General features: G+C 40.9%; 2 protein-coding genes across 4 annotated transcripts in view; both read right to left on the bottom strand.

Annotated features, from left to right (window-relative positions):
- Positions 1-3,064: 3,064 nt before the first annotated feature.
- On the bottom strand, positions 3,065-5,938 carry LOC122063144 (protein trichome birefringence-like 4). Of its 3 annotated transcripts, none has more exons than XM_042626828.1 (6): positions 4,749-5,938; positions 4,464-4,656; positions 4,170-4,366; positions 3,929-4,087; positions 3,489-3,837; positions 3,065-3,369 (listed from the first exon to the last, which is right to left on the bottom strand). In XM_042626828.1, the coding sequence occupies exons 1-5, from the start codon at positions 5,468-5,470 to the stop codon at positions 3,501-3,503; spliced, it is 1,608 nt and encodes a 535-aa protein (XP_042482762.1). In that variant the 5' UTR covers positions 5,471-5,938; the 3' UTR covers positions 3,065-3,369; positions 3,489-3,500. The 3 variants fall into 3 exon arrangements, with proteins under 3 accessions (XP_042482762.1, XP_042482761.1, XP_042482760.1); XM_042626827.1 differs by having other exon boundaries at positions 3,065-3,227; XM_042626826.1 differs by having other exon boundaries at positions 3,065-3,837.
- Positions 5,939-15,180: 9,242 nt separating this feature from the next.
- Positions 15,181-16,685, bottom strand: part of LOC122063143 (DNA topoisomerase 3-beta) — a 75,703-nt gene continuing 74,198 nt past the window's right edge. Inside the window, exon 13 of the mRNA XM_042626825.1 lies at positions 15,181-16,426. Within this exon, the coding sequence (XP_042482759.1) occupies positions 15,770-16,426 (657 nt within the window). The 3' untranslated portion in view covers positions 15,181-15,769. The remainder of the gene's footprint in view (positions 16,427-16,685) is intronic.

The following is a 16,685-nucleotide window of genomic DNA, read 5'->3' as shown; positions in this document are numbered from 1 at the left end:
GTTATTATTTTTCCTGTTGTTTCACCAAGGTCGTGCTAACAATGACGAGTGAAACTGCCAGGTGAAGATGCAACTCGTTGCCTGGCTTTGGTCAGATGAGGAGTGGTGACAATGTAGGTAGGCCTTAAGGCTCGAATGCATCCTGGCACTCAGATGTCCAAAGAAAATCCTTCGGCGAATGTAAGCCCTTTAGCAACTTAAAGAAAGGTAGGAACTTGTCTCCAACCCAAGAGATGAATCGATTGAGGGCCGACCCGACTGGCTAGACGTTGAACTTTCCAAATGTTTCTTGGTGGGGCCATGTCTTGTATCTCCCAAATCTTGCTTGGGTTTGCTTCTGTCCCCCTCTACAAAACCATGAACCCAAAGAATTTTCCTAAAGTAACCTTGAACGCACACTTCTTGGGGTTTAGTTTCATCTGCTTCTTCCGTAATATTTCGAATGCCTCCTTTAGATCGATCACATGATAACTGACTTTTGTGCTTTTGAAAAGCATATCATCTATATACTTCCATATTCCTCCCAATTTTCTTTGCAAACATGGCTTTCACCATTCTCTGATAGGTAGCCCTGGCATTCTTCAAGCTGAACAGCATTGCCTTGTAATAGTAGTTGCCTCGTTCGATGAGGAATGCCATCTTCTCTTCATCTTCTTCCTTCATCCATGAAGGTCACCATCTCATGGCCTGCCATCGCATCAATAGATTGGTCGATCCTCAAGAGAGGGTACCAGTCTTTTCGGCAGGCTTTGTTTACCTTTTCTTCTGCTTGACCAACTTTCCCCATTATTCGGCATTGAGAGCCTGCTTAGATGGCTCTGGGGATATCGGGCATATCTTGGGTCAACCGGGCGAAGACATGCGCTTTCTTTTTGAGGAAGTGAAGTATTTCCTAGACTTGTCCTTGGTTCAGTCGAGCCCCTAGCTACACCGTTCGGTCTAGTTCTTCATTGAACATTGGTACTTGTACCAGCTCCTCTTTGCAGGAGGGATTCATCTCGGACATCCCCAACCTCAATCTCTCACACTGGGGGTGAAACGACACCCAAAGGTTGCACTAGTGTGTCGTTCAGAGGAGGCAAGGGTAGACCCTTGCCCATAGAATCTCGATGTTGGCCTATTGGCAGCCCCCTTGGTCTTCTGGTTTTCCTCATTTGGTGGGGAGGGGATACGTGGGATGCCTATAGTGCAGACTCATAGTTTTAAGAAGATGGCTTGGATAATAGCATTTCTCATGGGCGACGCCAATCTGTTGTGGTAAGAAATCGTCCTAGGTTACTTTTGCATCCTGCACAGAGGAACAAACACAAAAGAGTGAGCGTCGGGCTAATCTGGAGGGGGACTTGCCTATGCTTAAGTCAAACCGCCTAGCAAACAGATAATTCCAGTATTAATGGAAAAAGATAAATCCTCTGGAAAGAGGTTTACCTGGGTAGTTATAGCTGAGGGTGGTGTCATTGAGTGAGAGTCTTGCTTTGGTAGCTTCTTGTTGTTGGTAGGAGTCTGAATATAGCAAGAGTTGTAATAGGGAAGTGAATATGGAGGGTGTCCCAGTTATGGAATTCTTTGTATTGGCCATATCTTGAGGGATACAGTGAAATATCCTTCCTTTAAGGGAAGATTCGATGTTCCTTCGAGAGTCCTTTGCAGACTAGGATTAATTTGTATCTTGTGACCCACATGTTGGGCCTGATAAGCCCTTTTGGGCATATCTTGGTGAAAGTGACCTATTGGAATCTTAGTCCAAGCGACCTGAGTCAAGTGGCTTGATTATCTCGAGCGAAGGGTTATGCACCCATTGTCCAGCTGGTGAATACTCAAAACCTACCATTCAGTCAAGGAACTAATGCAATCACGCTTCCGCAGTTTGGATAGCCTATCAGTAGTGCACTCATGCAATGCCCTCCCTAAGCTGGTGCTTGCTTAGCCCTTTTGCTGTCAAAGTCCCTTTGGTAGAGTTGGTTGATTGGTCTACTTCTGGTCCAGATGCCTGCTTCAAACTGGGTAGACAACCTTGTTGGGCCCACAACGCTCAACAAGACTTGCACATTTTGGGGCCCACTACCCGCTCGGTCCCGTTTCAACATGCGCCTGACGGTTACATATTTTTCCTATAACAATTAGTAGGATTAGAAATGGCCTAAAGAGAAAAGGGCCAGCTCCACGACCGAGTAGACTAAGTGCTTATCACCTTCCCAACCTGTAACCTTTGACATACCCAAAAATCATTATAGACCTTTGCCTCATCCTTTCGAGTCAATCATCACTCTCCAAAAGGGCAGACATTTATTAGTCTTGGACCTTTTATCTAGATGGTGATCCCCTTAGGCAGATAAAGAGAACCTTAATCCCTCTCTCCCCCTGAGACTCTTGCAAGACGTCAGAAGGACCCCAGAGAGAAGACAAAGGTATTTTCAAACATGCATATACCTACAGGATCCTACACCCTAATTTAGGTGGTGGCTCTATAAAATGACCCAAAATTTTCTGAGGATAGGGGTAAGGGTTTTTCTTCTGACCCATCAAAAAGTCCCAATTCTCACAGTGGCGACTACATATTGATCCCTTGTAAGGTTACATAGGTAGCTTAAAGACACTATGTTCAAGTTCGGTATATTTTAGTCCCCCGTTCATGCAATGCTCAGATTTTTTTCCTAGACCCTTATTTAAATAGTGACTCCCTTGGACAGATATATAGAACCCTAATCTCAATCTCTCTCTCTCTCTCTCTCTCTCTCTCTCTCTCTACCAAATTCAGCATTATGCTTGAAAGAGGTCGACGACATATCCCTACATTTTTTTTTTTTTTTCTTAGTTCAGTCCAAACCTTTCCTTGACCTAATTCAAGCGGTGGTGACGTTGGGTTTTTTTGGCAGCTAATCTATAGAAAGATGGGGGCAGGGGATAACAGGCAGGAGCCTTAAACTCAAGACCTGTTGGAACGCATGAGCTTAGCGCAATAGAGCTTCACCAGCTGTGCTAGGCAATTGTCGTTTACATGTGTTGGTTCTAATTAGGCATCATTCTGTCATAGGAAAATCGCTTCCAACATCCATCTTTAAAAAAAAAAAAAAAATCAACTTACGGTGTTGTATTACAGGAAAACTTACAGTGTAGTATTACAGGAATGTCAAAGGATTCATATTTAATTAAAAGGAGGCCTCTACACAACACCCTCCATTCTCTTCTCTCACACCCTGGAAGTCCTTTGAAACCCTGGAGAAAGTCTGAAATCCAAGAGAATCCCAGAAAATAGTTGTAAGAGCGGGATAAACCCCAGAAAACTCAAAAACTCAAAAAACCTAGAAATCCCCGAAATACCCTTGAGATTCGGAATTTCATTGGGATTTCCGCAAGAGCACCGGAAATCTGCAGATTTGAGTCTGTAAGCCTTACAATGTTGTATTACAGGAAAGTCAAAGGATTGATTTAAAATCAGGGTCAAATTCATGAGGTATACACAAAAAACTACAAAAAGAATCACTTACAAAAGCAAAACTTCAAGAAGAATTGTATTGGGGATTATGATGGGTTGTGAGAAGAAGGGCATAAACGATCTGGTTCCAGACATCTGGGAGTCCAGGAAGGCACCAATGGCTGCAGTCTTGTATCATTCCTGGTTTTCTCTGAGTATTGGCCTCCCTGAAAATTGATGGATGGGCATCTTTCCTGTAGGTTGTCATTTTTGTTATATTCAGGTAATACACTGGTGTTTTCATCTCCCTAAGCACAGACTCCACCACATTCATCATCACAGGGTGTGGTGTAAGGTAAGATTCATCTGTTATCGGCATCCTCTCTCCGTCACAACCCCCTCCAGTGTTCCATTGACCTCCTCTGCAATTGCCAACAACACAAGTTTCAAATTTTAACGGACCCTTATTATTCAAAGTTCCAATACTAAAAAAGAATTGAGTTGAGGGCTTACTGAAAATGAGAAGATGAGTAACCTCGGAAGAAGATTGTGGTCTTGTTAGCATTTACATTATCATCGATCCATTTAGACCAAGTGTGCAGGGCCTTTGTATATGCTTCTGTCATTTCAAGCTTGCTGTATACTCGATTGCCTTCCTGGTAGTAATCTTTGCTGATTTTGGCAAGAAGAGAAAGAAAGATTGTTGATGCATATTAATTAGACTACTCAGCACACAAAGGAGAGAAATTATTACCCCTCAGAAGTTTTTGGATGAGTCCACCAGTGGGCTGTGTTGAAGATTAGCACATCGGCATGTTGGTACTTGAAGGCCGATTCTTCAATTACGTCGAGCCTAAGCGTCTCCTTCCGAGCTCCAGTTCTTTTATCGGTGAATTCCCATTCTTCTACTAAGAATGGTGATCGGATAAACTCGATTGAGCAATTATATTCCTATAAAGAAGAAGAATTTATTTATTCAACTATTCAAGACAGACCTGATTGAAGCTCTTCCAGTTCCAGATGAATAGAAAATAAAATAAACTCATACTTCGAATCTGAATGAATAGAACCCTTCTGTCTTCAATTCAACCCGCCCTGAAATTTCAAAGACTTGGTTTTTATCAGTCACCGACTCCCTCAGAACACAGACAAGAGATTCCCACATGTTTCGATTCAAAGAATCACCAACGAAAGCTAGTCTCTTCCCTCTCAACATATCCAACATCTCTTTCCCATCCAACCTGCAATGCAACTCATAAAACCAATCAACAAAATTTAAAGAAACGCCCCTACCTTTCAACAGAAAAAAATAAGAACAAAAGGAAATATGGACCTTGGAATATCACAATGACCTGGTTGCCACCGATATCTGAGGAAATCATCATCTACTCGTCCATTTTCAAAGCAATTGAAGGCTTCTTCGACGAACGGACATGATCCAGGTAGGTAGGCTGGAGGCGAATCGTCGACAACCCAGCTACCATCATAGAAATCACATGATCTCAGGTCTTTGCCCGTACGGGTTTTTGCTTTTGATGGGTCTATGGCGGTGGTAGCAGAAGACGCATTGGCATTGCTGTGCTTCTTATTTTTCTTCTTTGGTCGTTTCGAAGGTTTCTTGTGATGGGTCTTCGTCTTTCTTGAGCGGAGGTTGGGTTTTTCAACTTGGGCGACATTCTGTTTCACGGCAGAGGATGCATTACCATCGCTACTGCTATTTGGGTTGTTGTCAACGACAACAGAGGATGTATTACCATCGCCATGGCCATGGTTCCTTTGTGGATTAGGGCTAGGGTTAGGATTAGGGGGGGATTGAATATGGGTCTCGAAGGAGGAAGCGGTGGGATAAAAATAGAAGGAGGAACCAGATCTGGAAAAAACCCGAGAAGCAAGAGTTGAAGCAGCGGCGGCGGGAGAGGTTTTGGTGATGATGGCTGTTGCCAAGAGGAGGAAAAGAGCAAGTGTGAAGATCAAGCATACGTAACGCTGGGCTCTTGATTTCGAGAGGGACCATGATATGTTTCTCGACAGCTCCGCCGGAACAGACGATGCCATTACAGAAGTTAATTTAAGCCTGAGACCCACACATTAGCAAATTTTCAGGCCTGGATTGGTTAAAAAGAGGTGCCAATCCAGGTCTGAGTGGATTAAGAAAAGGAAAAAAAAATTAAAAGAAAATTTCAGAAGAATATACAGAAGAAAAATCAAGAGTATGGTGTATCCGCATTGTTCGAATGGAGTTTCTGATCCTCGGTACGATTGTTGCAGGGATTTCCTATGGTTTCCAAAATGAGAAGTGGACGGGAGTTTCAAAGGGCATTGGCAAAAGGTCTCTCTCCTTCCTTCAAACAAAACGGAGCGACCTCAGTGATATCCGTCGAAGATTCCTGCATTCTTGGCCCTTTAATTTATTCCTTGGCTCCTTCCCCGCCAAAGAATGATTGGTTGAAGGTGTAACTGTCGTCACCCAAAACTAGAAACGGTTAGTTCTTCTCGCTCTCTCCCTCCACCTCTCTCTCTTAAAAACTGCGATTTTGGTGGTTTCCTTTTAAACGTTGTGGGATCCGCTACACGTACGTTCCAGGCACATGCGAGGACCAACACTTGTCCTCACTTCCAATTATTACAAGAGTGAAGAAGGGTATACATGGAAGCAGTCACATTTCCTATCAGTACAAGGGTGAAGAGGGGTATATATGAAAAAAAAAAAGAAGGCACATCTTCCATCCTCACATGTGGTGTTTACTGATCAAAATTGGCAATGGCAACTTTCAAGAAAAAGGAAAAAAAAAAATGTCAAAATTGGCAACAACCCTTAGAACGAGATTCTCTCAAGTGTGCCAACACCTTAGCGGACATTGGACAACTGGGAGGCACTTGAAGTATGTGCCCCGATGCTGCCAAACATCGATGCTCGTTGGAGGGGCTGACGCACTTGAGAGGATCTAGGTCTCTCTCTCTCTCTCTCTGATCCATATCCTCTCCACCCCCTCTAGTGTGCATCCGACAATTGGGGGGACTTGCAAGCACCCCAAGGTCTTCCCAACCATTAAATGCATGCTAGAGGGGTTGAAGGGTTGGTGAGGGCCAACATCAGGATCCAAATGCCTAAGGCTTTGATGGGCCAACATCAAGAGCTTCTAAGGTGTGGGCGGAGGAGAAAGGCTAAGAACACAAGAACATATTTTTGGTGTTACAACGTGTTGGTGAAACTCATTGTGCAAAGTATAGGTTGGTTTATTAGCTAAGGTCCAACACCTCTATGGTGTATAAAAAGACATCTTCTTTTAATTTCCCAATATCTTATTCCAAAATATTCTTTGAGAAAATGGTATAAAAGAGTTTTCTTCTCCCTTGATACCTTGAAGGGATGTTTGTTTCGCTAATTCTATAGGTGCATGTATTGATTATGGACATAACTCTATTGAGAGATTTTTTGTGAAGCAATTATCATGACAGAATAATTGTTTGGTTACCTTGATTATGTGACTTCATTCTTCTTGAAAAATTGTTTGATAACCTTGAGTCTGTTAGTTGGATTCGTCTTGAATCTGCCCAAAAAACTGTTTGATTCTCATGTTTCTGTTAGTTACCCAATCTACATTTTAAACTATGTGGGAGATGTCTACTATAGGCTTCATATAGGCGATTGCAACAACTTTTTTCAGATGTCCATAACGCATGATGATTTCTACAGGGCCACTATTTGTTTTGGGAACCTAAACCATTATTTTCTAATTTATAGCTATTGGTGCAATCCAAAGATTGGTCTGAACCAGGAATCAACAATGACATCTCATACATTCCATAAGGAAGAAATTTCTAATCCTAACCATTCCGTCATTCATTACATTAATTCCAGTCGGATAAAAATTTGGTAGCCCATAAAAGAAACCAAAAAAAAAAAAAAAGTCCTTGGTACCCCATACTAGGATGGTTTAAAGCCTTATCTAGGGATTCACTAAAATTACAAACCGGATTCCATACTTTGATTTACTGAATAGAAACATGTGTACAACTAATGGCTTCCTCCACACAGAGTTCGTGAAGCCACGAAATGGAACATGTCCAATCTAACACACACATAAGAGAAAGCCTTCCTTGCCGGCGCATCAGCAATGCTCTTCATTGCCCTTGGAATACATGAAAAAGAAATTGATTTGAAAAAGGATGATAGTCTTCTAACATCTGAGATAATAGGTGCTACTTTAGTTGGTGGAATCCGGTTTGGATCAATAATATAGTTTACAGTCTCCTTACTATCAGTTTCAATTTGCATCATTAAGTAGCCAATCTCAACAGCCTGTGCTAATGCATACCAAATCACCAAAGCCTCACCTTGACATGTTGATCTTAGTCGATGGGGGTGGAAGTAGCCTTCTATTGCAACCCTATATGGTCTCTGACCTCCTTCAGAATTACCTTGAACTAGAATAGCATCACAATTAATTTTTACAAAACCAGAAGATAGGGTGCTCCAATGCTGATTTAATCCATTTATGCTTGGTGTAGTGGATGATCCAGACTATGTGGGGACAACAGTAGCTGAGTAGTACTCCAAGTATGCCTTTTCAGCCGTGGATATTGTAGAAACACAACCCTAAAACAATGCAGATTACAATGTAAAAACAAGAACAAACAATACATGTTTACGAGGTTCATCAAGATTGCCTATGTTTTTTGTGAGATGAGATCCTGCTTCACTATCAATGGAGAATAGGGTTACAACACTCATCCTCACACCTCTCAATATTTCTTACATTACAGAGAAAGAAACTCCCGTTACAAATATAGAGCGAAAAACTGCCACCCTGCCTGTCGAGGCGCCTGCACCAGTACTCCCTGGATTAAACTGTGACGGAATACAAGACATCGTACACCAACAGGATATGACTTCTTGTGATGTCTATTGCTGAATATTGAAAACACTATCATTTCTAGATCTCCAGAGATACTAATATAGGAAAGCAACCTTGGAAATGGATTCTCGATTGGGCTAGTTTTTTGTTTTGTTGAAAGAGACCATCCCAACTACTTAACCATTCCGTAATTTGGGGAATATGATTAGTAGCGGGGGAGTAATTGAGAGTGCTTCCAAACCATAAGGCCCATGCAAAAGGGCAATCGACCAAAATATGATCTCATGTTTCTTTTCCACTCCACACCTAAGACAAATATGATGCAATGTGCATCTGGTGTGAGTGTAACACTTCTCCTGTAGCAATGCCTTTATTACATGTCCTCCAAATAAAAGCCTTGATCTTTGGTAATTTATGAATAGCCCATATACACTTATAGACCATAGTAGGTATCTGCTCTCATCGATGAAATCTTGAAGAGGAAGTTGTTGAGGCGACTCTCCGTTTTTCCATCTATGTTAGCATACAATAAGCTAATTTTTACAGGAAAAATTCCATTTTTTGAAGATCCCCAATTTTTTTTATCTTCACGCCCAAAGAGACTTAGTGGAATCTGTAGAATAGCCTACATATCTGCTAGCTGAAAGTAATTTTGTAACAAATCCCGTCTCCAAGAATGACTTATTGGATCAATAATTTCTGAAGTTGTTTAAAGGTTACACCCACTCATCCTAGGATGTTGAAGCTTAAAATTGGACAAATAGGGAACCCAACTAGCTGCCTAGATGTCAACATTTGCACCATCACCAATCTGCCAAATCAACCCATCCATCAGAACACCACGCCCTTCTAAGAGACTCTTCCAACCCCAAGAGGGATGATTCCCTAATCTACCACTGAGGATATCAGTGTTGGAAGATAAATTAATTTAATAAACTGTGCCCAATGAGACTATGGTGAAGAGCAAGCCGCCACGCTACTCGGTTTTGAATCCCAACCCTCCTTCGGTTTTTAAGTGGCACAACCTTGGCCATGAGATCCAATGGATCTTACGTGCCCCATCCTTTTCCCCCCAATAAAAAATAGAAGAAGCTTTCTTAATAAGAGTCATGGAAAGAGGTAGGTAGTTTGAAGTGCGATCCTACATAATTTGCCATTGGTGCAATAGCCACCTTTAAGAGGACTTCCTACCCTGCATAAGTCAACAAACTTCTCCTTCCATCCTCACAATTTAGACAATGTTTTCTCCTTATTGTCTCGGAACAAGGTCTTCTTAGAGATGCAAAAATCACTTGGCAGTCCCAAGTACTTCGAAGAGCCATCACTATATGAAACCTGAAGTACTCTTGAAAACCATCTTTTGAACTTCACATGAGTATTTGGGTTGAATGTAAGGCTCGAATTCTGTGGATTGATAGCATGATCGGTCGCCTTACAGTGAAGATAAAGGCACCATTTGAGAGAAGTAATTTCCTGCAGCTTGACTTGAGAAAATAAAAGACAGTCGTTGGCAAAGAGGTGATGGGTAATAGCTACTCCCCTATGCCGTACTTTGATTCAATACAAGTCACCAACTAGATCAGCCTTTTTTAATAATAGCAGTAAGTGCCTAAGAGCATAATATAAAATAGCACGAGAAATAGGGTCCCCTTGGAGAATGCCTCGGGTAGGGGTGATAGCTCCTTTAATACATCCATTAATAAAAAGATTATACGACACAATTTTAATACATGTCTAGACAACCGATTTTGTCACTTGCCCCAGCAATGATGACAAACATGATATGGTGAAGGTTCGTGCTCTATATCAGAAGAGAATCTAGGCCTTTCATGATGACTCAAACCCAGCAGTAATGCGAAACCCTAATCCAGCTTAGAATCCTCACCAGCCCAACCTCATGGTACTCGATACTAGTATGCTTTATATTGATGAATCAAACTTGAATACTCTCCCAAAAGACATTGGAACAGCACGAATAAGGGTTGTCAGGGATCCCAGGGGTGCAATTTGATAAAAGTCTTTCTTTGTGAATCCCAATTTTTTTTTTTTAGCCAACTATGGTCTCAAACCCTATACCAATGGGTAGTATTCGGAGAGAGGATTTCAACGATATATTACACACGAAAATCAGACCACCCGATCTCTAAAAATCAGACCCGCCAGTTTTTACTCACATTTTCATGGCCCCGTTAGAAATCTCACGGGCTCGCGAGATTCTTTGCGTGTTTTAGCCACGGATCCGCGAATTGAGGCCTTTTTGGGATGGCAGACCAGGTAGAAAATATGCCTTTTTTTGGCAGGTCTATCAAAATCTCAAGTGTTAGGTCCAAAAATCTATAAATTCTCCTATTTTTTCCCATTCTAGATGTGTGAAAGGAATCTGAGAGTGACCCCTACCTACCCCCATCATTGCCCATCTACTTCCATGATGAAAGAGCTAAAAGTGTGGAGAGAACATTCATTCCCCAATCATTAGACTACCCTTTCCATCTTTGGTACATTCATTTACCTTATCGTTAGCCTACCTTTTTCTATCCCTAGCTCATTCTTTACTCTAATCATGGCCAATTCTAGTAGAAAAATTCAAGCCCAACATTCGATCCAGGACTGAAACTCTAGCCAATAGGGTCTGATTTTTATTTTACATGTCAATGTTCTGCCAAAATTTTTAAAGATTCCCGAGAAGTATGTCAGGTTTCGAGGAATCATTAAAGTTCTAGATTCTCTAAAGAAGAAGAGCAAGCAATCAAGATCATTTCCACCTGAGTCGGGGGCCTTCGCCCAAAAATCACATGCACGTTAAAAGGGGCCCACCCCTCTTGGCCTCGAAACAAGGGCCAAGATCAGTATGATCTCTCAACAGAGTAGGTATGATGTAGATTCTTTATTTGATAAAGAACTTTTACAATCTTGTATACTAATATTTAGTCATGTATATGGTATAAAATATATTGGGGAATATTCATATTTAAGCATCTAATAGAAGACCGGTTCGACTGGGTGAAGTGGATGGCTAACACCTTCCTATCTTTATAACCTGACGCTTACCCTCACCTCTGGACCAGATCAATTTTGTTTTGGGCCCGTTCAAATGGATCAGGCCCACAGCTCAGGTCCTAGGCCTCAATCCTTGGGGGCTACTCTAATTTTTATGATTCTCAATCCTCGAATTTGCCATTCCACCATAATAAGTCAACATTGAAGTAAGCCCAAAAAAGGATCCCTACGAAATAGGTCCCCACGTATCTCCAAGTAGGGATGCGGTGGCGTGGGGCCCACGGATGTTCTTGAAAGAAGACTGAACCTTGGGTTACCCTTACAACACGTCATGGCATGATCAACCCAAAGTTGACTAAACCCTAATATTAATAACATGCCTTCAATAAAATTCCATTCAAGCCTATCATATGCTTTCCGCATATCTAACTTCACGGCTATGAATTTATACTACCGTTTTTGTGCTTCTTAATATAATGAAACATCTCATTCGCCACTATAATATTATCTGATATGAACTAGTTGGGAGTGAAGGTTGATTGGGTTGGCGCTATGATTCGGCCCAAGGCTCCATGCAATCGGTCAATAACTAATTTGGTGATGATCTTGAAGCAAAACATTGCATAAACTGATTGATTTGAACCATTCGGTTGTCTCAGAGAACCCACTTTGGGAATTAGACAAATATAAGTGCGATTCAGCTCAGCTAGAATATGTCCCGAGGTGAAGAATTCAGCTACAGAAGTGAACAAATCTTCTTTCACAAGCTCCCAATATTGTTAGAAAAATATGGGAGGCAAACCATCTGGTCCTGGGGACTTTGGCGGTTCCATAGCAAATAGAGCTGATCATACTTCCTCCATTGTGGGTGCTCTCTACATAATACATTGTTAAGCTCCTCAATTACCACATGTTGAACCGACTCCAGTATGGTATTTAACGAGGCATTATCAATAGGCTCTGAAGAATACAGCTCCTGAAAATGGGTGCATAAAATATTTGTTTCTTCATCCTAAGAGTGTTAATCGGTTTAGTTTCGGTGTATATGGTTCGGTTTTGATTCGGTTCACATTTATTTGGTTGAAACCAAAATCGCACCATTTTTTTTTTTGGTGAATGAAAAATATATTAAAGTAGGAAAGAAAACAAATACAACAACAAAGCCAAATTAGCTAGACCAGGGTGAAAACTCTACCAAGCCCTGCAGAGATGGGTCTCAAACTCCTACGAGAGGGGACAAACACAAAAAGAGGGGGGCGGGGGGAAGAAACAAGCCAAAGAAGGGAGGGATACAATGAAAAAAGGGGGGAGGGAAAAAACAAGCAAAGAAGGGACACAAAAAGGGGGGGGGGAGAAACAATAAAAAGGAGAATGATACAAGAAAATGGGGGAGGGGGATAGAAGAGAGGAAGGTCCCAAGAATATGCCTACTCTAAGGGGGTGGAGAGAAGAGAGGAAGGTCCCACAAAGAAGCCAGGAACCGATTTCTATTTGTATCTAGGCAAACAACAAAATTATGAAGAATTTTATTCCTCACATCAAAAGTAATAGCATCCCTAATCTGCTCCAGTGAACGAGAATTGGTAGTCCATCTTCTTTTGTTCCTTTCCTACCAAATATGATATAATGTTGCACTAAATGCCAACTTGCCAGGATGATCAGAAAGGGTTTTACCATTAAAAGCATTTAAAATCCATTTCCATTCTCTTTCAAATGGAAGAATAATTCTAGGCCTCAACCAAAGTTTGCTAAAAATGCTTCCCCAAACCAACCTAGAGAAAGGACAATCAAAAAACAAGTGCTCAAGGCTTTCAAAGGAATTCTAACATAGGCAACAACTAGGGACAGAAATATTTCTATGCATAAGAAACCGTACCATTTACTAAATGATTGCACTTTCTGAAACCGCAACCGTTTAAACAGTTGTGGTTCCACGGTTTTTAAATGGTGTCAGTTTCATGATTTTAATCGGTTTTGATTGTTGTTTATTCCATACGGTTTCTAAACGGTTAGTAATCGGTTTGCTAGTTTATTCGCATGTTTATTATAATTTGCTTTCATTGATAAACGCTTCAATCTTGTCTCAAATTAAATGAGTCATTGAACAAGTAAGGAATTAACTACATAACTACATAATAGGAGTAAATTATTGAATAAACTATTGGACAACATCAATGGTCCTTAATTCTTTCCTAAATTAAACCATTATATTTCGTTAAAACAACCAAATATTTAATTTTTATATGGGTTAATCGAATTGTTTTTGACAGTTGTTCAATTTTCACGGTGACAATTCGGTATGAAACCAACGGGTTCAACTGTTAAAACCGACCCAACCCATTTAAATAATCGGTCTTAAACTTGAAACCAAAACCGAACCATTTACTAAACGGTTTTACAGTTTCGATGTAAATGGCTCGGTTCGATTTCGATTAACGGTTTCGGTTTCAAATTCACATCCTTACAGTTCCTCTGTGGAGGACCATTGTCCAGAATGAAACTTCAACTTTAAAATTCTATTATGGTGCCGCCTCCTCAGAGTAGAGACATGGAAAAAATATGTAATCTTATCCCCTCCTTGGAAGTTGGAACCAATCTATTCTTGATTTTTGCTTCCACATCTTCTCTTCTTTATGCAGCTCCTCTTCTAGTAGTCTGTGCATCTCTAGTTCTCTTGATTGAGAAAAAAGAGAACGAGGAAGACCTTGAATGTACTCAAGTTCCAACTTTAAGCCCTTAATATTCTTCTGAATATTTCCAAATGCCTCTCTATTCCACCTCTTGAATACCGAACAACAATGTCTAATCTTTCCCACCACCTGTTGCGCAGCCGAACCAGGGATAGGGAGACCAACCACGGGCAGCAACATTTCCACAATCACTATGTTTCAGCCACATCGATTCAAACTGAAACAGCCTAGCTACGGCCATTAAAATTACCTCCATATGTATCGATCACAATGGGACAATGGTCAGAGCTGACTGCTGGTCTAATATAATCTGTAGCATCTTCAAAGAGTGCCTCTATTCTGGATTTTACATAATGCACGATCAAGACGTATCGATGTTTTCTGCATCCTCTCACTTATTATTCCAAGTATATAGAGATCATTGGATATCAAAATCAAGAAAATTGCACCCATTTAGGCTCCGTTTGATTCCAATGAGAACTTAAAGGAAAGAGAAGTAAAATTTTAATACTTTAAAAAGAAATGCTTATAATCATTACCCCATATGATTATATGAACTAATTATATTTTTTAACCATATTTAGTAATGATATATTTTCCTTATATTTTTTTTCTTTTACATATTATAGCAAAGGGTTTTGGATGCAAAATAAAGTAAAATTTTATAATCAAATATGAAATGATTTGAAGTGAATGTTAAAGTCTCATGGGTAATGATTATATATATATATATATATATTTCTTTTTTAAGTGTGAAAATTTCTCTTCCCTTCCCTTTAATTCCCTTTACAATCAAACATAGCCTTTATGCTTCACCGATCTCCATATACACATGTACTGATAAAGGGAGACATATCCACCATTTGAACTTCCCCATCAAACATATTAGAATCGGCCCTCAAGACATTCAATTTGACAGTGTCCTTCATGGTAAAGCAAGCCCACCTATATTGTCAAACAACGCAGGAACCGTATATTGGTAGAGAAAATATTGCTGTAACTGATAAATCTTGGCTCTTTACTTGCTTCTGTTTAATTAAATTTAAGGTAATAGATCGCTACCTCACAAACACCGGTGAATGTCAGTGAGCAGACCAATGAGAGGACATATGGAAGCATCTACAGCATGGGACAGTGCAGTCTTTATGCACCTGCTGTGTCTAGGCGGATAGCGTTCTTTTTTTCTTAATTTTGTTTTTTTATTCCCCCCAAAAAAAAATTTAAAAACAAAAACAGAATGGCCTTTTTTCTTTACATCAGAAGCGGACTTGAAATTCTTGACACCCATAATACAGGCCGAAATGCAAAAGGAACAAGATCAAACCTTGAGAACGTACAACTTAAATTCAGATGCAAGCAATGACCATAAAAATTTAGCAGCCACTTCCAAGATGGTTTTGGCCAGATCTAAAAAAATGATATGTACAAATGTCAAAGCCTATGCATAAAATGATGCTAATCAGCTAACCTTGTTTCAGTGCTCTTCCACTCTAAAATCTGCTGGCAAGATCTGTTTGAGCCAGAGCTTGCCTCGCCACAACCAGATGACACTAGAGCATTAATGTTCAACTTTTTGTACAAAATGTATCCTCCCTGGGTTAACCTGGGTCTTCAGCCATTTCACACCAAACCCTGCTTTTTGGCAAGACTAACAAGCAATGGCAACCATGTTCTTTGGCATAGCAAGAGAAGATTTAGTGTCACAGCAAAGGGACTGAACAACTTTTGAATAGCATGAAATTTTGGAGATGCCTACCATCAAAAGCCCCAGCCCGATCTACAGATTTCAGAATTCTTGGAAGCTCATCCTAGAAATCTCGGAAGCTCATCCTAGGGTCCTCCCATTTTCCACTGGTTCGTCCTCTTCCCCTACCTCCTCTCCCTCTTCCCCTTCCCCTTCCCCTTCCCCTTCCTCTCCCTCCCATTCGTCTGAAGAACGATTTACCATGCTTCATCTCCACAAGAGAATGCAGCAGTTCATCACAAAGAATGCAACCAGCATGCAAAGTAGCCCCGTCACTCAGAGGTGTCGTTTTCTTATTGAAGTCCACTTCTATTATTGCAGAGTCACACTCGGGACAACGTTTGCATGTTGTTGAAATCCGATGTGCTCCCTGGGGAAGGAATACAAGGCAGTTGCACATGTTGCAATAAAGCCGCCACTTGGGAGCACTCACTGGATCAAGAACAAGTGTGCCGTTGCACTCAGGGCAGGCACACACTCCTTGAGCTATCATAGAATGCCGGCAAGTTGGGTGTGGGCAGAGAAAGCAGGGCATTCCAGCCCCCTTGCCTAATTTTCCTGAGCTGCCTTGCTTGAGGGCACCAAAAAGCGTGTCTATACCTTCAAATGGAGGGTTGTTGTAGCAGTATGGACACAGCGGGAATGACTTCCCTTCTGGGCCAGCCATGGAGAAGATTAATAGCTCAAAATTGTCCAAAGGGCATACAAGTTCCTTGTAGAGCTGCAGAACTCAACCAATGGATACGTTAGATAAATGATCTTGAGAAGGACAAATGGTATTAAGACTTCAAAATTCATATTTTTACCCTTCAGAAGGATGAACAATGAAGAGGGAACTCAAGAAAGAAAAAATAATGTCATTAAACAGACTGAGAACAATCTATAACTATTTCATTTAGGTTTCTTGCTCAGAGATGGTGATGCTACAATTGTTTTTCTGGGATAATAACACCTCTCGAAAACCTTAGACGGTTATAAAG

This window comes from Macadamia integrifolia, unplaced genomic scaffold, assembly GCF_013358625.1.
Source record: "Macadamia integrifolia cultivar HAES 741 unplaced genomic scaffold, SCU_Mint_v3 scaffold1219, whole genome shotgun sequence".
Lineage (NCBI taxonomy): Eukaryota > Viridiplantae > Streptophyta > Magnoliopsida > Proteales > Proteaceae > Macadamia > Macadamia integrifolia.
The sequence above is the reverse complement of the archived record's forward strand: the minus strand, read 5'-3'. Positions and strand labels throughout refer to the sequence as shown.